Genomic DNA, 22,935 nt, shown 5'->3' with positions numbered 1-22,935 from the left:
GAACTCCAGTAAACCAATCAAGACCCCACCCAAATGGGTGGAGACATGTCATCACCTATTCCAGTTTAACAACCACTCTTGACTAAATCACACCTCCAGGGAGATGATCTGATTACAGTTTCAAACACACAGTATTGAATAGGGATTATTCTACCTTTATGAAATGGGATTTTGATTAAAACATGGCTTTTCTAGGGGGCATATATCCTTTCAAACCAGCACAGATGGTTTGTTGAATAATCTTGACCAAAAAGGCAGAGAACCAAGCACTTTGTCATTTTGTACTTTTTAGATTCTTTAAGGAAGTATAGCACGTATATAGGAAAGTATAAAAAAATCTTAAATGCATAGTTTGATGAAATTTTGCAAATTGAACGTACCCAGACAAAGAAACAACATTGTCAGTACCCCAGGAAGCCCCTCTCTATTCCCTACCACCTTACAAAGGGGAACCATTACATTGACATTCTTCAAAATGAAATTTTCTTGAGATATTTTCATATCCCATTCAATCATCCAAAGTATCCAATCAATGGTTCACAGCATCATCATGTAGTTGTGCATTTATTATCACAATCAATTTTTGAACATTTTCATTATCCCCCCAAAAAAGAATAAAAATAAAAATGTAAGTGAGAAAGAACACCCAAAACATGCCATACACCTTATCTCCCCTATTATTTATTTATTTTTGCCTTTATTTTCTTACCTACCTGTCCGTATACTGGATAAAGGGAGTTTCAGTCACAAGGTTTTCACTACCACATAGTCACACCGTAAAAGCTATATAGTTATACAATCATCTTCAAGTGTCAAGACTAACAAAACAACAACAAAAAACAAACAAAAGAGTCAAGGCTACTGGATTACATTTCAACCATGTTGACTTTTAAAACCATGGATTAGTTTTGCCTGATTTTGAACATAGTATAAGTGGGATTGTATTTTATGTACATTTTTATGATATAAGCTTCTTTAGCTCAACATTGTTTCCATGAGTTTTATCCATTGGGCTGCATGTAGCTACAAAGCATTCATTCTCATTGCTATGGAAGCGTTCCATTATATGAATATACCAGAATTTATCTGTTCTACTATTGATAGGCATTTGTGCCCCTCTGTATTTAGCCAGATCTTGCTCTTCAGAAAATGCTTCTGAGTCAGGATAAGGTCAGTATCTGGAGCCTTAGTTTCTCTACCCAAGCTTAAGGCCAAAGGTTAAGGGATTTTTCAAGTTGCAGATCAGAAGAGGCGCATGAGACCATGGATGTGTGGTGTGGCATGGAGGAGCTGTGGGTGAGGCCAAACCATCGAGAATGCCACCACTTGCTGTGGGTTTAGGGGGTAGGAAAGAGTCTCAGGATAACTGGCCTTGCAGGCGGGACTTACTGGGGAGGGGCTGTGGGGGAAGGTGAGATGTGCTTTCTCCACTGCAGGGATCTGCGGCTGCGCATTTAGAAGTTGTGAGGTTGAACTCGGAGCTCAGACAGCCAAGACACCGTGTCCCTAGGACATCTTGCTCTTTTCCACCTGGTCCATCTGAACAGAAATGAATATAGTGCAATGCAACTCTGGTTCTGGCCCAGGGGGTTTCTAGAGGATTTCTTTGTTAGGAATTCCTTTTATCTGCCTCGAATGGAGGGAACTTGGCAGTGTTGATAGGCTCACCTTGGCAGAAGCTCTGCCTGTGCCCAACAATGACAAAACTCCGCCTGACCCAGGCCAGAGGTCTTGGGACCCAATAACCCTGAAAAGACAGATACCTGAGGGTCCCGGGACCTCTAGCACCATAGCTGCAACTTCACTCTTTGCTCCATGCCAGAGTATTCCAGGAAAAAACTCATAGAGTCCAGGGCCTGGAGCCAGAATTCACCAAAAGGCCCCGAATGGACAAAGACTGCCTTTAGCTCCTGCTTCTAGGATCTGCCCAGACTACACGTGCCTTTCAAAGGTGGAAGAGGGGCCTCAGCCTGGAGAAGTTCTGTTCCCGGGGTGTATCTTGGTGGGTCTTACTCCTCCATCTAGAGAGATTTGCCCGTGGGAGAAGGATATAGTGTCAGAGTGAACAGGAGCCAGAGATCTGAATCTGCCAAGCTGAAGGGGAGATATGGACAGTGGTCAAATCACCATGTTGGTGAGAAATCCCTTTGAGGAATTTCAGGACCTAGCTAATGCTAATAATAATAATAGAAATAAAAATAGATGAGACCAATTACTGAGTACTGACTGTGTGCTAAGAACTGAACTCAATGCTTCTACAGAGATGATCTCACAATTTTCATGCTCCCATGCGTTAGGCACCAGTGTTTTCTCCAATGTGGAAACCGAGACTGAGAGGTGAAGGAACTTGTCCAAGATCTGTACTATGACGGACAGTGCTGGGGCTCTGGCCTAGGTCCCTGTGACCCAAGGGTAAGAGCCACACCTCCCAACCCCTTTTCTGCCTACCCCAGGCCTGCCCAACTCCAAAGCCCAAATCTCGCCAGCCCCTGATCATATTTTTGGCCTCACCCTGCTGCCAGACAGGATTTGTTCCCTTTAGAATCTGTCCTCAGAGCAAGAAGCAATGTGCACAAAGACCACTTTTAGCCACAGTGTTTGTGCCCAGCTGAGGAAACATTCTTTGGCAGTGGTGTGTGTGTATGGGTGGGAGTGGAAAGGGATGGAAGGAGGAACTTCCAAGAATCCTTGCTGAATGCTGTCTGGCTGTGCCTGTTTGGCATCTGGGAAGCCATGACCCTACATGCAGGAAAGACTACATAATTTGCAAGGTCTGGTGTAAAATGAAGCTTTTGTTCCCAAAGCAGGAAAAAAAGTGATGCTCAAGGTACTAAAATATAAAGATGTTTCCTTTCTTCTGTTATCTCTTGATCTGACAGCTGATGTTTTGTTTTGTTGTTCTTTTTTTGGCATGGGCAGGCTCCGGAAATTATACCCGGGTCTCTGACATGGCAGGTGAGAATTCTGCCACTGAGCCACTGTTGCAGTGCCCTGTGACAACTGTTTTCATTGGTTAACGTCATGCTCCCTTAGGTGATTAGATACTCAGAGTTGAGTGCAGACCAGGACAGGCCCTTGGGGTGACCCGAGACTCAGGGCAGTCCACTGGCTGCTGGATTCTGTCCCTCACCAGCTGCTGGATCTACATGTGTGCCCTGGCTGGGGACTGGGAAGTCAAATCAGCCATTTCCCTTCTCTTGGGCCTACCACCCTAATCCACGCTGGACAGGTAACCACCAAGAGGATTTTAACCTGCACACAGGTTAGGCTAGATACCTGGGTCAGGCTCGGTCCTGCTGAATTGCCTGATGAACAAGCCTTGACACTGCCAGCATGGGGTGGAGATGGTGGCCCCTGCCTTGAGGTGCCACAGAGAGTACACCCAACCCCTAGCTTCTGCCGGCCTAGCCTAAGCCCCTGCTGGGGCTGGAGGGCAGCAATGGTTCCCAAGTGGGGGCAGAGAGGGGTGGCTTGGGTGGAGCCTAGGGCTCCAAGGGTTTGGGGAGCAGGCAGCCGAGAACATGTGGGGATGTGGGAGGCAGAATTGCAAGCGAGCTGAGGCTCCAAGCATCCCAGTGTATGCTCCATTGTCCCATTGGATTTCCCTTACAAAACACAAGTTCAAAGATAAAATGATTAAAAATTTCAAGACAGTGACCCCAAACGCCTGGCTTTTCTGAGCATGGCCCTCCACATTTGCACCGGTCACACACTCCTGAAGCTGGCCCTTCATGCACGTTACCCCAGGCCTAATTTAGAACTTGGGCACTGACTGGTTCTTTACCACCATCAGCCAAGGTCCTATATCGAGTTGTTAACTTTCCACAGTGAGTTTCTTCCACTAGAACTCAGAGCTCTCAGCTTCATCCATCACTTAGAGGTACCCTCACCTTCTAAGGACTCTTACCCCCGTGGTGGGGAAGTTTCCTTTGTCCCCCTCACCACCTTTTTTAGCATACACAGACCCCTGTTTTCTACACAGAAATCTTCTTCTGAGGAAATGTTTGTTCACTAAAAAAAAAAAGTCTCATTTTCCCCAGTTTCATGTCTACAATTCAGCAATATTGTATCACGTTGATGGTGTTGAGTTACCACCATCACCATCCATCATCTATTGATAAACGTTGGGTTGCTTCTGTCTTTGGGCTATTATGAGTAATGCTATTATAAACACCGGTGTAAAAATACCTGCTTGTGTCCTGGTTTTCAGTTATTTGGGGTAGATACCTAGAAGTGGAATTGCTAGGTCATATGGTAACTTTATGTTTAACTTTTTGAGGAACTGTCAAACTGTTTTGCACAGTGGCTGCACCATTTTATATTCCCACCAACAGACACGGTTCCTATTTCTACACATCTTCACCAGTACTTGTTATTTTCTGTTTGTTAAAAAAAAATGTTTTTTTTAAGTAATAGCCATTCTAGTGGGTGTGACGTGGTATCTCCTGGGTTTGATTTGCATTTCACTAATAGCTAACAAGGTTGAGCATCTTTCCATGTGCTAATTGGCCATGTGTATAGCTTCTTTTGAGAAATGTGTGTTAAGTCCTTTGCCCTTTTAAAAATTGGGTTGTTTGTCCTTTTGTTATTTTGAGTTGTAGGAGTTCTTTATATATTCTGGATGTTAAACCCTTATCAGAAGTTTGTTCACTTTTGTTTACTGCTCTTTTCTCTCTGCTGACACCAGAGACAAAAGATCGTCAAATAATGGTTGTAATAAGACCATTCCCCTTCCTTCCTCCTTCTGTTCTTCCACCCCCTGACTCAAATTGAACTCTTAAGAAACATTAGGATATATTTCGTTTTCCCCAAAATTGAAAGCATCCTGGAATCAAGACCTTCTGAAATGAACAACAATCCACAACAACCACTAAAGAATCCTAAAATTCCTTTGGATCAGCAAAAAATGCCTTAGGCAGATATTAGTGCCTTTCCCTTCCCAGGCCCCATGGGTTCCAGTGAGGGGTGAGCCAAGTGGGTGGGTTGTGAGACAGAGATGACCGCCAAAGCCAAGTTTTCTCGAATGTGTTAAGGGGTTTTTAGGAACTAAGTTGTGTGCTCCTAAAGACTCTGTCTTTTCAACATGTGGATTCTGCTGCCTCTCCTTGAGCCTTGTACTCTGTATAGCTCACCAGAGCCTAAAATATAAAGATGACCCACCTGGCAGGGAGGGCAAGGTCTGAAGCAAAGAAAGAGCCCCTGGGCTCTGGGGCAGTGGCAGTAGGAGTGACCTGAGGAAAACATGGGGCATGGGTTGGGGGAGAGAGGATGGAGCCTGTAGGCTTTCCAGTCAGAGCACTTGTCTTCTCTGTGTCATTATTCCATTGATTGCCCGTCTTTCACATTAGACCACAGTATTAGCCAGGGTTCTCTAGAGAAACAGAATCAGCAGTAGTTATCTGTAGATACAACGTTTATAAACGCATCTCATGTAACCGTGGGAATGTAGAGTCCAAGGTCTGTAGGGAAGGCTGCAAGCTGGTAACTCCGATGAAGTCTGCAACGAACTCTCAGAAGAGGCTGGCTGGGCAACCGTGGGAATGTAAGGGTCCAAGGTCTGTAGGGCAGACCACAAGCTGGTAACTCTGATGAAGTTCCTCAATGAGCTCCACAGAAGAAGCTTACTGGCTGAAGCAGGAAGAGTGACTGTCTCTTCTGAGTCCTCCTTAAAAGCCTTCCACTGACTAGATTAAGCATCACTCATTGCAGAAGACACGCCCCTTAGCTGATTACAAACGCAATCAGCTGTGGATATGGCTGACGTAGTCATGATTTAAGTCCATGAAATGTCCTCATAGCAACAGACAGGCCTGCGCTTGCCTGACCAGATGACTGGGCACCACCACCTGGCCAAGTTGACACATGAACCTGACCATGACAACCAAGAACTCCATTTTCCCAGGGGCCATGTTGTCCTTGTTTACACTTAGCCTGCCACATCACAGTGCTCAAGAAGTTTCATTTAATGAAGTGATATAAAGACCTGTACCCAAACTCTGCCACAGAAACACTTCTGTTGTTGTGGGGGCTGTTGTGACTATTTTTGATACCAACCAAAGGCAGGTTCAGGTAGAAAGGGCCATTGGCTTTGTGCTAATGATGACTTGCCCAGCTAGTCCTCAGAACCCTCTCCTTCAGGCCAGGACTTTTCAAGTCCCTTTTTATCTTTCCAGTCTATAGTAGTTGTCAACACAAGCACACTTTCAAATGTTTAAATGAGAAACGAATTGTGCTATAGCCTTTGGCTTGGCCTGTAGGAGCTAGTAGATGAACTAGGAGATACCCAGAGCCCTCCTGAATTCAAACAAACTCAGTAAGTGGGGTCAGGCCAGGGACCTAGAATTAGGGTTATTTCTGGCTGTCTGACCTTGGGCTAATCCTTCCTCTTCTGAGGATCTCAGTGTCCCCTTTGTACAAGTGAAGGCATTATAGTGCTGTAGCAGGTGAGGTGAGATTACTACATATCAATTTTGCCCAGGGTTGAGAAAATGGCATCTTTGGGAAGCCATTAGGCAAGCCATAGAAAGTCAAAGAAATATTTGTGTCCTTTGATGTAATCATTCCTTTCCTTGCTATTGATTTCAAGACAGTGACCTAAAGGATAGAGGAAAGGTTTCTGCAGAAAGAGGTGCATTGCAGGACTGTTTGTCACGGCAAAAAAATTGGAAGCTAAGGGAATGTCAGAACAAGAGGTGAATGGTTAATTAGATTATGGTACATCTCCTACATGGAATCATAGGCAGAGAGGATTATTTTGAAAATTCTTAAGTAGCTTGAGGGATGCTTGTGATGATTTACATCAAAATCAAAAAAGCAAGATTTAAAATGCCATGTGCCAGAATGATAACAAGATGGAAATGTGTGGCTGTAGACAAAGACTGGAACAGGGAGGATAAAGATGGCAGTTCTTGTACTATTTGGATGATGAGATCATGGGCTGATTTCTTTCTCATTTTTCCAGGCTTTGTGTACCATTGTTAGTATGCTATTTTTTTGTACAATAAAAGGCATTAATATATGAAAAATTGAATTAAATGGACCTGTGGGTGCGTTCAGGGCTAACAATACTCTGTGATGCTCTGATCAGTACCCACACAGACTGAGGACCTTATTCAATTGTCTGGATGGCCCCTCATTGCCTGGCAACCACCTGCTCAACAGCAGTTGCTAGGGAACCAAGGACAGAGCCAGCTGTCTAATAGCCCAGCATTCATACTGTGGCCACTCTCTTTCACTCAAGTGTTATTCTCCCCCCAACCATTCCTTTCCTATCTTGCTCTCTTTTGTCATGTTCCCTGTCTCCTGAGGGTATCCTGCCAGCAGCATGCACTGGGCCCCCATGGTCACAAAGCGCCCTGCAGGTAATCACAGGTTCATAAGACCTTCTCCCTTCCCCTGCTCCAGGGTTAGGGGCTGCACCAGAGTGTGTGCGTGGCTTAAGGCTGAAGTCTATAGCACTCCCATACTTGAGACAAGAATTGCCCATGGCCTCTATAAAGCCTTAGGCCCTGGCAAACCCTTGTTCCCTGGGAGTGACCCCTCAGGAAAGGGACAGAACTCAGCCCAGGGCTTGCACCACCCCATTAGAATGCCCAACACAGTGGAAACATTAAATCCATAACTCTTGAGTCCATTCTTTGGCAGGGCTACATGTGGACATCTCCCTATTCTTTAAAGAGAAAGGAAAATCCATCGAGGTTGGATCCATCTGAACACGATGATCCTGGAAAGCCCCAGCGTCTTCCCCATGGTGGTTCTCCTGAGAATGATCCATGTGTCCTGTGCTTCATTGCCATCGCCCCACCATGTTCTTGAGGAAGTCACCTTCTACCGCTTCCTGGTATTTCATTTTATGATCCCCAGTGATTGCTCCATTTGGAAGGCGCTGCTGAAAACCAAAAACGTCAGGAAATTCTGCTTATGGTTGCTGTGTGTGACTTCTGAGAAAACACATTAGCCCTACATTCAGTGTCAACTCTTTGGGAGCCACTGGGCTTTGCTCAGCCAGCATAAAGTTATCACAGTACACATGATTTAAAAAATACAGTCATTCCTACAAAAAGAAGGCAGGGCTCCATCTGCAGCAGGATGCTCATACTGTCAAAACTATCCAGGGATGGGATGAGTTGCCTCAGTGGTAGTGAGCTTGTCATCACTTGAAATGTGCAGAGATGGGGTCACCACTTGTCTGGTGGCATTTCTTGTTTCCCCTCTTCTTCCCTCCCTCCCTCTCTTTTCAACTCCCTTCCTTCTTTCCTTCCTTTCTTCCTCCCTCCCTTCCTCATTCCCCCCTCCCCTCCCATTATATTGAAGTATAATTGACAAACAATAAGCCATACATATTTAGTGTGTAAAATTTAATGTTTTGACATATGCGCACACCTGTGAAACCATCACCACCAACATTAAGATAATGAACATATCCATCATCCCGCCAAATTTTTTCCTCCCCTTGGTAATCCCTCCATCTTGGTCCTCCCTGTACCTCCTTCTGCTGCCCCATCCCCAGGCAATTACTAATCTGCTGTTACTATAGATTGCACCAATAATTTTATATAACCGGAATCATACAGTGGGTACTTTTCTGGAGCTAGTTTTCTTAACTCAGCATAATCATTTTGAGCGTCACCCATATAGGTGTGCGTATTTGTAATTTGTTTCTTTTTTACTGCTGCACAGAATTCCTAATATTCTATTGCATGAAGATAATACAATTTATCTACTTCCCTTTGACGGGTACATGGATTGTTTCTAGTTTTGGGAAGTAAAGCGTCTATGAACATGTGTGTACAAGGCTTTATGTGGATGGAAGCTTCCATTCCTCTTGGGTAAGCACCAGGAGTAGAATGGTTGGGGTTAAAGTCCTGACTGCCAGCACTCTGAGAGCCGATGGGGAAGGGTACTAGTGTGTGGCGCTCACTGGTGAGGATGTGGACCTTCAGTTGCTTGCTCCTTCACCTTTTACACCACAATACCTCCCTCTGCCCTCTCAGTTGTGAGTGATTGTCTGGAACCTGTAATCTGTCTGGTCCAGGCTTTGCAGAAACTAAATATTCAGCCTTCTGCTGGGTGAAGGAGTGACCAGGTTCTGTGCACTGGCAGGGGTCGGGGGATCTGGGTATTTAACTGCTCTTATCACAGACTCCCAACAAATACTGTTGCTTTCAGCCATTCTGTCCCCACTTCGGAGAGACTCAGTACTTCCAGTACCTGATCCCACCTGAGTTCTGCAGTGCAAATAGGCTTCTTCCAAAACTCTGCAGGCTTGAGTTTCAGCTTTCCCTGTCCTGCTAAAGCAAATCTTCATTCATCTGCTTTCCATCTTCCAAATTTTTGTTGACATCTCTCATTTATTATTGTATTTTCTCCAATTCATGTTGTGCTTTCGGATTGTACCTTTTCCATTTCTTGACTGTTTTTTTTTAGAGGATTTTTCAGTTCCATATTGAACTGGAAGTCTCTGCTGATTTCCACGGTGTGAATCATGTATATACATTCACTAATTCATTTATTCAATCATTCATCCATTGACTGAGTGCAACCATGTGTATTCTTCTAGGCACTGGGATGTATCAGCAATTTATGCATAAGAAATAGCAAAATTTTAAAAGTAGGGCAGAGTAGGGGAGCGTGGGAATAGGGAGGTAGGGGTGTATTAGGATATGAAATAGGGTGGTGAGGCTAGGCCCGATTTGCATCGTCTTGAAGGAGGTAGGGAGTTAGCTGTGTGGATGTGCCGTGGGGAGGGGTGGGTGGGTTGGAGATCATCCCAGGCTCAGAAAATGGTCAGCAGAAAAACCCTATGGTGGGATCATGTCTGACAAGGAGGTCATCCTGCTGTAGGAACAGACTGAGAAGAGTGTGGGGCTGGAGGGGCAGAGCTCATATACTTGATCTTATTTTTATAACACAGAAACCCTGTGTGCGTGTACGTGTGTGTGCAATTGGATACGATTATAAGAGAAGGCAAACAGGTATGGAAAGATTCACATCAGGGTTGGTCTCAGAATCTCTGTTGTAGGGCACAGGCCTGCAGCAGTGCTAAAAACAGCAAGTATGTCTACAAGCAAAGGTCTAGTACAAAGGCCACCTTGCTCCAGAAAGTCTTCTAGAGCATCCAATAGTTGTGCATCCATCCAACTATAACACACTCAAATTTTATTTGTTTAAAAATATTTAACAGTACCTGAAACGATCACATATGTGTATTTGTTTACATACTTCTTATCTCCTTGCCACTAGAATAGAAATTGCTTGAGGGTAGATACTCTGCCCCTCCTGAATCCCTAACACTAGCACCTAGAAGTTTAAGGCACAATGAAGATAAGGTTTGTTGACTGACTGCTTAATGGTTGCTCAATGGACGACTAACTGTGTACTAATCCTGCAGGAACAACTTCACACACGTTAGCCCATATGATCCTTAAACAACACGTTGACACAAGTAGTGTTATTCGCTTACAGATCTGAAAAACGAGTTCAGAGAGGTTAAGTTCAGACTTTTCTACGATCACACATCTAGTCGCAGAGTCAGGATTGGTCTCCCAGCTCACTCCCTGTCACTCAAAAAATCAAGTCGTCACTATTAGATTTGGGATCGAAAGCAGACACAGATCAGTTTCTTCCCGCTAGAACTGGTTCGCTGCTGGCCTTTCTCCTACTCCCAGACCCATCCCATTTCGCAACTGACTGTCAAGGAATCTGCGCCCGATTTGGGAATCGATTTCCCGAACTTCCTGCCCCAAAAGGTGGCGACTGGCTAGTGGGGAAATGACGGCGCAGCTCCGCAGAGGGTAAACGGGCCTTTGCTGCGTGGCAGCGCTGCGGCCTCCGAGCCCCGCTTCGTGGCCAGGCCCTCTATCCTCCCCTTTCCCGCGCGCCCAGCCCTGCGCACGCTGACCGCAGCGCCCGGGCGCAAGGCCGAGAGCCCAGCTCACGCCCCGGCGCTCGTGGACCAATCGGTCGCTGTCCGGGCTGTCCCCGGACCTGGCCTGCAGAGCTCCCGAGCCGGCCTCTCACATCACCGGGCCTGGGCGCGGGTGAAGAGGCCACAGGAAGCCCATTCCGCGAGAACGCGGGCGGCCCCGGAGATCTGGACAGCTCCCAGGGCACTGGCGCCTGCCTCCTGCCCCGGGCCGCGCTCTCCGCTTCCATTTGATGCGTCCCGGTCCGCTCTCGCCTCCGTCTCACAGAGACCTCAAGGCGGGTCAGGAGAGGAAGGGCCCAACGAGTGGGTCTGAGAGGGAATAAAGACAGGAGAGGCACTGGTCTTCCGTGCTCTGTGTGTGGGGGTGTTCACTACTCAATCCTCTCGAGGGGGGGGGGGGAAACTTCTCTGCTCCGTGTCTAGATCGGTCTCTGCACTGGTCTTTTGTTGTCAGTTCTCCAGGGGAAGAGACGACTCGATGACTGCAACTACCATCACCGGAGTAAAGTGCAGTTGCGCCCGGATATTTTTCCTAGGTTTACTTGGGGAGTGTTGCTGAATCATATTTTGTGGGTCCAAATGTTTTCTGATTTGGGGAGACCTCCCAGAATCATCCTGTCTGTTTGCTAGTCCGCGTGGAACAGGATGCTAGAAGGTGGGGCAGCCCTGGCGTAGTAAACTCATCCTCGGTGTCCTCTAGGATGAGTGGGTCTAGAATAGTGGGCTGATGTGGTGGGCAAAGATCCCTCCTTGGCCCCTCCTGGCCGGCAGTGGGGGCCAGCGCCTCTTTCCTTTTTTTTTTGGTGCTGTATGCAAGTCAGATGGGTGGGCTCAGGATCTCCCCCAGCAATGAATCAAACGGGCACCTGTGGCCTTCCCCAGAAGGCCCTCGTGAATGGAAAAAACGGGAGGGGGAAGGTATTGGGGTGTGGGCTTAGGGGGGAGACTTACACGCAACTTTTTAAAGAGTATCCTGTCTTGAGAACATTTCATTCACTGCTTAAACGCAGCAAACATTGGTTGATTGCCCGCCCCGTGCCTTTGCCCGCGCCTGCAGCAGGCCCAAAGGGTGTCTGGGTGCACGTGTGTGCTCGTGTGGCTCAGTAGTCATTGGCTTTGCCTGTAGGGTGGGGGTACTAGCTAGTTACTTGGTCAACTAATTGCTGCTTGTTTGAGGCTAGAGGTTTTGTGGGTGTTGTTTGGTTTGCATCCACAAGGCATTGTGTGGTGTGGAAATTTTATGATGCAGGGCTTGAGCAATAAAGCTTTGTTCTCTGCCCATTGACCAGCCCTGAGCTTTTTTTGCAGTTCCAAGTGCTGAAGGTGCCCACTTGGGGTGACTGAAGACCTTTGCCCTTGAGAAAAGGAAGGGATCCCTATCCTGGTTGGGGCTGTGCCTCCTAAGGGACTGGGCTGGCTGGTTCTGAAGGGAGTAAGGTGCCCCTGGGAGCAAAGGCCATGGGGAAATTCTAGGGCACAAGGGGAAGCCCTCACACTCAAGCTCTACTCAACAGGGGCTGGCCCTGCTGGACTGAAGAGTCCTTCCATTGGACTTGTCTGCCTCTTACTGATGCATCTGGGCTCACCCTTGCTCCCCAGCTTCCCTCGCTTTTCTTCTACTAGCCGGCCATCTCTTTTCACCTTCCCAGCAGTCTGTACTTGACTTCCCTATAGAACTCAGCAGCTTCCAGGGTTGCCTGCGCCATATTACCCCACAATTCAATATACAATCTACATTATAACCCTTTCTCCTATGTGTTCTTCAATCTTAGGCTCCCTATCCCACCTAGCACTCTACCCTGTAGTTCCTCAATTCGAAGATTGCAGTTTCTTGCTATACAAATGTCCACTGCCCCCTAATAATAGGTTCGGGGGTGCAGGGGGCGTTTCATGCTCTGACAGTGCCTGATTTGGAACTCATTTGGGCCCCAGATAACCAATGGTCAAAAGAACCAAATATTGATGTTATCATAAGGAGCTGGATGTAATGAGGCGCTGGATAGAGATTCAAGGGACCCTAGAAAGATGAAGGAAAACAAAGATATAATTGTTCACTTTGCTTCTGCCTTATTCCCAAGAGATCAAAGGCAGTGTATTTTATAGGAATGTTGGTTACCAGTTACAGGAAAGAAAAAAAAAAGACACTGGAACTATCTTAAGCAAAAAAGGGAAATTATAAGGAAGCAGGATGGCTCTTGGAAACCAGAGTACAGATGCATCTTGGCTTTAGGAGCACACTGGAAGCAAGGATTGGATGACTGGGCAGTCAGGGCAAACACGGTCTCCATCCCTCAACCTGCTTCTCTCTGTCCATCTGTTTTATTTCCTTTCCTACTGCAGCCTGACTTACTCTGTTTTTATCCTAGAAAATGGCCCCTGCTAACAGCTCTTCTGTGGCCAGTCTGCTGGGTCTAGGGGGAAAGGGTCAGTTGCAGGAAACATGGCTATTCCTGCTACAATTTAATATGCATTGTGGTGGTGGTAGGGGAGGGGGCTCCAATTCATTCCAGTCCTTGGCTGCCTGTCACTGGTGGACATACACACGCACTATCACAACTCACACACATTACAGCACTACACCCACATGCCTGGCTTTCCTTCCTGCAGGCTGTTTCAAAGATGCCCTGACCTAGCCTATCCGCCTTGGCTGTGGAACTGCCCTTATCATTGCAAGGCAGTCCCCAGACATGCCTGGCACTGCAAGCAGAAGTGAAAGGAGGCGGGTTTCTCTGAAGGTACTGGATATCCCAAAATCATCCTGGGGAGTAGTTAATCCTGGGACAGCAAAAGCTGGAACTACCCCACAAGTGATTCCGGTGGGAAACATGGGGCCCGTCTCCACACCAAAGTCATTTTTGTCATTCTTGGGTAAACTGTGTTGCAGGCAGGGCACAGATCCTGAAAATAGCTTGGTTTTTACCAACTGGCTGCATCCCACCAGTTAAGGAAAATTAGAATACCTTGGAATTCAGTGGGTACTACAGGGAGTTAAAAAAAAAAAAAAGAAAGAAACAGGAATAAAAGCCTACAGTTTTTGTCAGCTGAAGTCTCTCAGATAGTAAGAAATAATGATCTAGTCCCAAGCGTATGTTCTTGGCTCTATGGTGGGGAATTGAAAGAAGTTCCAGCAATCTTTTACTTGGTTTGGAACAATGGTGAGCCATCCACCTGACAGAAGCTTGGCTGGTGGTTAGGTAAACTCTGGAGCCAACCTGCCAGGGGTTGAATCCCAGCTCTGCCACTCTCCGTGTGACACTAGGAAAGTGACTGATGCCTCTCTGCCTCAGTTTCCTTGTAAAGTGAGGATTATAAAGTACCTATTTGATCATAGAGTTGTCATTAGGATTAAATGCGTTAATGCACGTAAAACTTGTAGAACAGGGCAGGGGTGGGTGGGGTGGCTACACTAGCAGGTTGTAACTTCCACATTAGCTCAAACCTGGGCCCAGCTTCCAGGAATCTGACCCTCTCGTTTCTTCTTCTTCTTCTTTTCTTTTTTTAAATAATTTTATTGCTAAAACTTAACATACAAACATACAAACATTCTTAACATACAAACATTCCATACGTGGTGTACAAGCATTGGCTCACAATATCGTCACATAGCTGTGTATTCATCACCATGATCATTTGTTTGAACATTTGCATCACTCCAGAACAAGAAATAAAAAAGAAAAAAGAAAAAACTCATACATACCATACCTTATTTCCCTCCCTCTCTTTGACCACTAACATTTCCATCTACCCAATTTATTTTAACCTTTGTCCCCCCTATTATCCATATTTTTTACTCATTTGTCCATACCCTGGATAAAAGGAGCATCAGACACATGGTTTTCACAATCACACAGTCACATTGTGAAAGCTGTATCATTATACAATCATCTTCAAGAAACAAGGCGTCTGGAACACAGCTCTACAGTTTCAGGTATTTCCCGCCAGCCACTCCAATACACCATAAACTAAAAAGGGGATATCTATATAATGTGTAAGAATAACCTGCATTCAAAAATAATCTGTTTGAAATCTCTCAGCCACCAACACTTCATTTTTTCTCATTCCTCTCTTCCTCCTTTTAGTCAAGAAAGTTTTCTCAATCCCTTGATGCCAGATCCTGTCTCATCCATGGATTTCTGTCCCATGTTGCCAGGGAGACACCCCTGGGGAGTCATATCCCATGTAGAGAGGGAGGGCAGTGAGTTCACTTGCCATATCATCTTAGAGAGAGAGGCCACGTTTGAGCAACAAAAGAGGTTCTCTGGGGGTGACTGTTAGGCCTAATTTTAAGTAGGCTTAGCCTATCCTTTCCAGAAGTAAGTTTCATAGGGGGTGAACTCCAAGATTTAGTGGGCTCATCCTGTTGATTTGGTTGTCTCTACTCCTTGCAAGAATATCAAAAATTCTCCAAATGGGGAAGTTGAATATTTCCTCCTTTCTCCCCAGTACCCGAAGGGGACTTTGCAGATACTTCTTTATTCACCGCCCAGATTACTCTGGGATATATCAGGGAATCACACTAACCTAGACAAACCAACAAGATCTCATGCCCTGTTTAAGGTTCCATGTACTTATGGTGTTCAACTAAACTGACCACACAAGTTAAATTAAGTAATGTGCTATCCAAAAAATATATAAATTTTGCACCAATCAAACATCTCCCCCTTTGGTTTCACACAGAATTTGAAGTTTTAAAGTATGGATGATATCATCCTTTACCCAGTATCCCTCTCGCTTCTTGAACATACCGACAGGCTATGGAAGATTTCCTCATACCCTCAGTAACGGAGTGAGGGCCTTTTGGATCTCCCCAAAAGCTGAGCACTGCTTTGAGGTGGTACAATAGGAAGCTGGACGCTGCCCCCAGACACCTTGTGTGCCATGACTCTCAGCAATTGTCACACCCCCAGCTGGGAGCTAAAAATTGGAGGATAGTGCCTTGGGCAGACCCAGAGCTACCAACTCTACCCATAATTTCTTGGGGGAGAGGATCAGAACTCCCTCTGGAGAGATGTGGATTTTTACCTGGAGAATGGAACACATTAGAATCAATTGATGGGGTGCTATTCTGGGCAACATGATGCCAGCTGTTAGGCAATAGAAGCCTATCGTCTTGTCCTAGAGTACCCTTCCTTGGTTCTGAGGGACTTACATGAGGGCTTTGGCTATTTGGAGAAGAATCAAGCTCTAAAAAATATGGCTGAGGTCATCAAATTCAGATGCAAGTCATGCACCTGCCACGGCCAACAGACAATTGTGGACACAGGCACCTGGTCTGGACTCTGTTCAGATAAAACAAGCTTGTTGTGCACAGCTTTCCTGTCTTTGGAAGTACACAGAGTCGGGGTGCAGAGTCCTGAAGATTCCACACCTTCTACATAGTGTTATCTGATCTGTAAGAGCATAGCTTCCATTGCCTGGATTTTAGGAAAGGCCATATTCAAAAGTATGAATGTCCTGCCAGAATCTACTTCCATCACAGGAAAGCTCTAAGAGCTGGGATAGAGAGTTCAGGAACACTCTCTTGTCTCCAAGGGGAGATCCTGATGGAGTCAACCAGGTGTATTTGAACGTGTTTAGCAAAGTGGCCTGAGTGGTAAATCAATGGATCAGGAAGAGAGCACCTCTGGCACATGCTGCTGCTGCTGCTGGAACTGATGCCACAGGTGTGGGCCTTTCCCTTCTCTATTTTTTGATGTTTGTGTCCCTGCCTTCTTGCATTCTCTTTGGAGTTAGCTGTGAGAGCTTGAGATTTGATGACATCTCTCATCCAGCCACTGAGAGCCAAGAGGTTATACCTGTCACTGACTGTGCACTAATGGTGGCCTGGACATTGATCTGAGCACATACATGTAGCTCATTTAACCCTTGGAATGATGCTCAGATTCAGGGAGGCCAAAGGAGAGACCCCTACCAGGGCTGGGCAGTGAGGAGAAGGGCAGCAGGTGGGGGGGGCCCAACGTGGAGAGGGGGTCCAAGTGGGTAGTGGGAAGTGACTGCTGGAGAAGGTGGGGAGGGAGATGCAATGAGCTTGTGCTTCTATATCTTGAGTAGGGGCAGTGTGAAGAGGCTTTGCTTTCATGAGCTGATGACAACACTTGCATAAATGTTTCAACAACAATGGGTGGTTCTAAGACTACTGATTCCTTGGGGCCATGGAGGTGGCCCGCTTTTAGTAGGTCCTGGTATCACATGGGTGGTATGGTGGTCAGGAAGGGAGTTAACGGAGACATGTGGGCACAGTTCCCCGACCATTTGCCTAAGAAGAAATCCTGACTGTTTATGCTCCATGTGCCAGGTACTGTATTAGGTGCTGGGAATAAACTGATGAGCAGGTCAGATGTGGTTCCTGTCCTCAGGGAGCTTAGCATCCAGTGGAGGTAGGCAGGTGAGGAAGCAGTGGGGCCAATGCAGCATGGTAAGTGCTCTGAAGGGGACGCCCAGGCTGCTGCATAAGCACAGGGTGGTGGAACTTAAGCCAAGTGCAAGGACATGGCCAGTCTTCCCACAGAAGGAGACAACCAAGCTGAGGCCTAGACCCCACTTTCCCCTGCTGCTTCCCTCATCCCTCTCCTGGCTCTATTAACTCACCCAGACCTCAGAACAGCAGAGCACAAACAGTACTAATAAAGCCAAGCCTGACATGGGGCACTGAAAAAATAAACATGTTTTTTTTTAGATATCTTCAAGCTATTCAAATCCCCAAAGCATCCGTGTCCACAGTCTGTCTCCAGCCAGAGTCACCAGTCCCTTGCCATCTCCCCAACCTTGCCAACCCCTCTTTGTATCTGGATGAGGTAGGGGGGCTCTAGGTGTGGCTGCTGGGGCCACCAACCAGACTCTTGGGTTAGGCTTCCACAGGGTCTGCAGAACCTTTGCCAGCTCCAGATGGACATTTTCTGAGATGCTGTTGCTCCACCTGGACAGCCGGTGGCCACCTACCCAGGAGGTAGGCTGGGTGCCTGGGTGGACGTGGACATATGAAATCCAGCAGAGGCATCATCAAAGCTGTAACTTTAGAGCTGGAAGGCACCTCCAAGGGCAACCTGTTTATAGATGAAGAAGCTGGGGCCAGAGAGGGTGAGGCAGAGATAGGACTGAAACACAGCTGTTCAGACTTCAGAGGTCAAGCTCAACAAGACCCCGCCCTCCGTCTCTGTTGCTGCTGCTCTTCTCCCACAGATCCACTATGAGATGAGGATGGGTCTCCCTCAGGGCTCGGTAAAGTCGATCTTTACAGGCCCAGTCCCAGGACTGGCTGAAGCTAAACAACTTCCGCATCTGGTCTGGCTTAGTGGCCTCAGCCCGCACCCTCTCGTACTGCTCCTCACTCAGCATCTTTCCATACAGCTTGTCCAAGACAGGGTCCACCGATGTCACCCGGGCCACCAGCTGCTCCCGATACCGGTCCACAAAGTGCAGCTCTGAGGCATCTGGGAACAGAATCGAGGCTGGCGATCAACAAAGAAGAGCTCCCATCACAGCCTCTGCCTCCAACTGCCCACCTTCAGCCCCATACACTCACCCCATCGACATCTCTGGCTTTCTTTTCTTCCTATAAGGGCATTTGGCCATCAGAGAGGTAACCCTGTTCTCCTCACTGCAGTCTGCAGCCTCCATGCCTAAACATGGAGGAGAGGTGGAGGTGGCCATGATGGGGCCATCTGAGGCTATCCAGTGGAGGTGCCAGGGTCTCCTTCGGCAGGGAGTATGGGGGCATGGCATGCACCCACTTTCCAAGGCCTAATCCCTTGTGAGGTTTATACTGATGATCTCTTCCTTTCTCTCTTGCCATCCCCCCAGGACCAGACAGAACATTCCAGAACTGCCACTGGCTCCTGTAGTCCCTAACAGTTTTTACTAACCTGTCAGGGCTGGAGGGAGCAGCATGACAGCAGGTCTCAGATCTCCTGGGGAGGGGAAAACAGAGATGAAGAAGCATCTGTAGTGGTGCCAGTTATTAACACACACGATATAAACCTCTTCCCCACGTCTGCGATAACTTGCATTCTGTGAAGAAGCTACAGACAAGTTCTGATAGAATCTGGGAGCAAGGGTCTAGATGGACCTTAGAGATTTTCTAGGTGAATTCATTCCTATGCCCATGGGGAAACTGAGACCAAAAGGTACTGGTCATAGACTGATGTGTGTATATATATATATATATATATATATATATATATATATATACAGAAAAGGCAACAGTGATTTCTCCCACAACACCCTAGGTATGGTTTTATCCAGGGTTGGCTTGAACAGAGTCCCTGGTGGGGGAACCAAGCCAGTCCCTTGCTAGATAGCTTAAACCGGTTGAGATCTCCTTATTCTGAGCAGACCTCATTTGTTTTTCTACATTCGCGTGTCAGAATCTGGGGTCGAGCAAATCTTAGCATGTGGGAGTAATGGGAGAATTTTAATAGAAAAATAAACAACAAAACATAAAGGGGCTTAAACAATTGTTTGCATAAGGAGAGGAAGGAGAAGTTCCTAGCAGCTCACAGGAACAAAGCCTGAAAGTTTGGGCAGATCCCAAATTCAGTGTGACCTCACAGCCTGGGGAAGTAGTAGAGGAGACAGGAGCTCAGGTTCATTACTGGGAACTCTGGGTCTGTTTGGCTGGAAGGAGGAGGGTGTTCCACATTCCTTCCTGCTCATTGGAAAGTCTTGGACTCAGTTCTGACTCCACTCACGAAGGAACATGTACTGAAGAAGTCTACTGGATGCAAAGAATTAAAAAAATCGAAAATATAAGAGAAATGACAGGAGGAACTGAAGATGTCTAAGTTGAATAAGAAGAGACTTGAGGGAAGCCGTGATGACACCTTCAGTACCTGAAGGGCTTCTCCATGGGGACGGAGTTAGACTTCTGTGAGCTCCAAGGAACAGAATTAAGATTGATAGGAAAAAAAGATTGACTTAGTGTGAAGGAAAAGAATAATATTGCTACTCTTTATTGAGACATGTACACACATCATTTTATTTGATCTTTCCAACAATCCTGAAGGTTAGGCATCACAATCCTCATTTTACAGATGAGGAACCCAAGGCTCAAATGAAATCAGTGGTTTTCCCATGGGTTATAGAGCAAACAAAAGCAAGTGTCAGAGTGGGATTCAAACCCATGCCTGATGCTGAGGCTTGGTTAGCTCTCCATCCGTGGTTAACCCATGCCCAGGAGCAAAGCCCATCCTCTCTCCATCCCACTGTGAAGCCTTTTTGGAGCAGATCAGGATGCAGCCCTATCATATTTCAATAGCTGATAAGAGCTGGCCATTCCCCGAAAGAGTATTTAAGAAATTTTGGCTCTTGGGGGTGACAGTGCTAGACTATGAGAGTGTGAGCTTTCTTGACTTTCCTGAAAGTTTATTATTTGATTCCCTCTCAAATATATCTGAATAATACCAGTGAGAGTATCTGATGCTGCCAAAGTTGGCTTAAGCCACCTAACTGTATAACCATCAAGTTCATATTCTTTCATATCACATCCAAGCCTATCATGAGAGATTTGTCAGAGGCCTCAACCTTTCAGTAATCCATGATGTAAGAATTTTAGGAGGTCAAAATCTGTTGATTCCAATGCAGGGTGTCGACAGCATGGTACATGGGAAAGAGCATCGGGGCTTGGAGTCAGACTGACTTGAATTCAAATTCAGATCATACCAACTGTTCCATAATTTGAAGTTACTTAACCTTTCTGGGCTGTTTCTTCTCATCCATGAATTGTGATAATACACATGGCCTCCTTGACATGGACATGCACACACATACTTTTATTGACTTTCTCCCTCCCACTTCTGAGTCCACTGGACTCGTCCTGGCTTTACCTGGTTTCACCAAGGCCTTCCATACCGCAGTTCCATTTTTCTTGTCTTTCACTTGTAGCCTAATCCCTGACCCCAACTGGCCAACATAGAACTCAGAGAAGAGCTGGGATTCTCTGGGGCTCCGATAGCAGAGTTCCAGTTCCTGAAAAGAGAAAGAATCACCATGTGAGAAGCCCCTGTCCATCCTGCAAGTAACGTCTTTTCCCTCCTGATACCTTGGCCCTCCTAGTAATGCCCCAATCCCATAGGGACACTTTGATTATCTCCCAGACTGAAATCAATTGGTACATTCAGGTACTGTTTTTTCCTTAATTCCCCACAGTCCTGATTCAGAAGTTTGGAGAGACAGCTAGATACTGCATGCATGAGTCAGGGCTCATCCTTAAAAGTAGTGCTCACACATCCTAAATCAGATCCTTCTTCCTCCATCTCTTTCATCTTGAACCCAAACCCTCATTTCCCCAGTCCAAAAACTGTCTTCTCAATAGATCCTAAACTTGACCCATTTTCAATCAACAGAAAATTTATATCCATTTTCTTCCCTAAATCACATCAAGACAGAACTCTTAATTCCCACCGTCTTTGAAACATGCTTCTTTCCCAATTCCCCCAAACTCAGTAAATAGCACCACTATCCACTGAGAACTTGGATTCCAGATATAGGCATCACCTTTAATCCTTCTTTTATCTCCCCATATACAGCCAATCCATCAAGTCCTGTTGGCTTCTACCTCCAAAACATACCCTGAATTTTCTCCAGCTCCTCTGCTATCTCTCCAGTCAAGCCATAGTCACCACTTGCCTGGAGTACCTCAACCGTCTTTTCCTTGTCTCTCTCTGCTTCCACTCTTGCCCCCTTATCATTCATCCTCACCCAGCAGCCAGAGGCATATTTATGAGAGTAAATGAGACCTTGCTGTTACTATGTTTAAGACCTCTGAGGGCTTCCATTGCACTTAGAACAATATCCAGACTCCAAACCAGGGCTGACAAAGCGGACCAGCCCTGTAAGACCTCTGCCTCTTGTTACACCCCATCTCTCTCCTCTCTTTGGCTACACTCACTAAGCGCTCCCACATTGGTCTCCTTTTTTTCACTGGAAGGTGTTAAGCCTACTCCCACCTGTGTCTCTGCACACATTCCTTCTGCCTCTAAATCCTTTGCCACAGATCTCCATGCCATGTCCCTCTCATCATCTATGTCTTGGCTCAAACACTACCTCCTCAGAGAGGCTTTTCCTGACCACCCAGTTGGCTGTCGCCCATGTCACTCTCCTACATGGCCTTGTGTCTCTTCTTCACAGCACTTCATGGTACTTGGTCACTATTACTGTAGGTCTCAACCCACCAGGTTGTAGTCTTCCCAAGGGCAGGGATTAGTCTGTCTTGTTCACTGAACTGTCTCCAGCATCGAAGAAAGCACAGACTTGGCACTTGGTAAATATTTGCCAAGTAACTGAATCATGTCTCTCTTCTTTTGCTAACAACTGACACAGCAGTGAAACGCCAAGGTATTGATCCTTGGATTCATGTTTCCCACCTAAGAAGATGCACAATCTTCTTCTTTTCTACTGGTCATCTATCCAGCTGGAGAATTAAACTAAGGAAAGGATTTGTAGGAATCTTCTAGAAGGCACTGACTTCAGAGATGGACAGCTTCCATCCAAAAGGATGGAATGGGTTAATTTTCTGATTCTTATTACCTTTTCTTTTCCCTTTATTCCTACTACAAATCTTGTCTGGCATTCCACTTTTACACCCCCTAACATATTATCTCCTTTATCTTTATTCTATTATTTCTGACTCCCTATGGTCTTCTTCTACCAATTAACTCTCTGATATATTTTTCCTAGACCAGAGCTACTGCTCTGAATTTACCTGACTGTTGGCTCTATCACCCCCCACCTGACCCTGCAGACAAAATTAAAAGCTGTCCAAAGGAGACTTTATACTATAGTGAATACTTCTAGTTGCACCTATAAATACTACAGGACCAGTAGAACAATTTGTGACTAGGGGGAAAATCAAGCCACCTGGATTCCAGACATGTTTCCACTGCCTGAATTTCATAATCTGGCCCCTGCTTTTGAGACTTTAAGTAATAATTTGTTTTTGACAATTGCCTGCATTACAGTTGGCCCATGTACCCTGTCCTGAATCCTAAAGGCTACTGCACAGCCATTGTCAG

General features: G+C 46.2%; 1 protein-coding gene across 1 annotated transcript in view; it reads right to left on the bottom strand.

Moving 5' to 3' along the window:
• Window positions 1–17,573: 17,573 nt before the first annotated feature.
• The window catches only part of NLRP1 (NLR family pyrin domain containing 1), a 41,907-nt gene continuing 36,545 nt past the window's right edge, over window positions 17,574–22,935 (bottom strand). Inside the window, exons 14-16 of the mRNA XM_077165631.1 lie at window positions 20,749–20,890; window positions 18,790–18,834; window positions 17,574–18,357 (exon numbers count right to left, since the gene is read on the bottom strand). Of these exons, the coding sequence (XP_077021746.1) occupies window positions 18,044–18,357; window positions 18,790–18,834; window positions 20,749–20,890 (501 nt within the window). The 3' untranslated portion in view covers window positions 17,574–18,043. The remainder of the gene's footprint in view (window positions 18,358–18,789; window positions 18,835–20,748; window positions 20,891–22,935) is intronic.

Source organism: Tamandua tetradactyla, chromosome 6 (assembly GCF_023851605.1).
Source record: "Tamandua tetradactyla isolate mTamTet1 chromosome 6, mTamTet1.pri, whole genome shotgun sequence".
Classification (NCBI taxonomy): Eukaryota; Metazoa; Chordata; class Mammalia; order Pilosa; family Myrmecophagidae; genus Tamandua; species Tamandua tetradactyla.
Note: the sequence above shows the minus strand (reverse complement) of the source record. Positions and strands in the feature narration are given on the sequence as shown.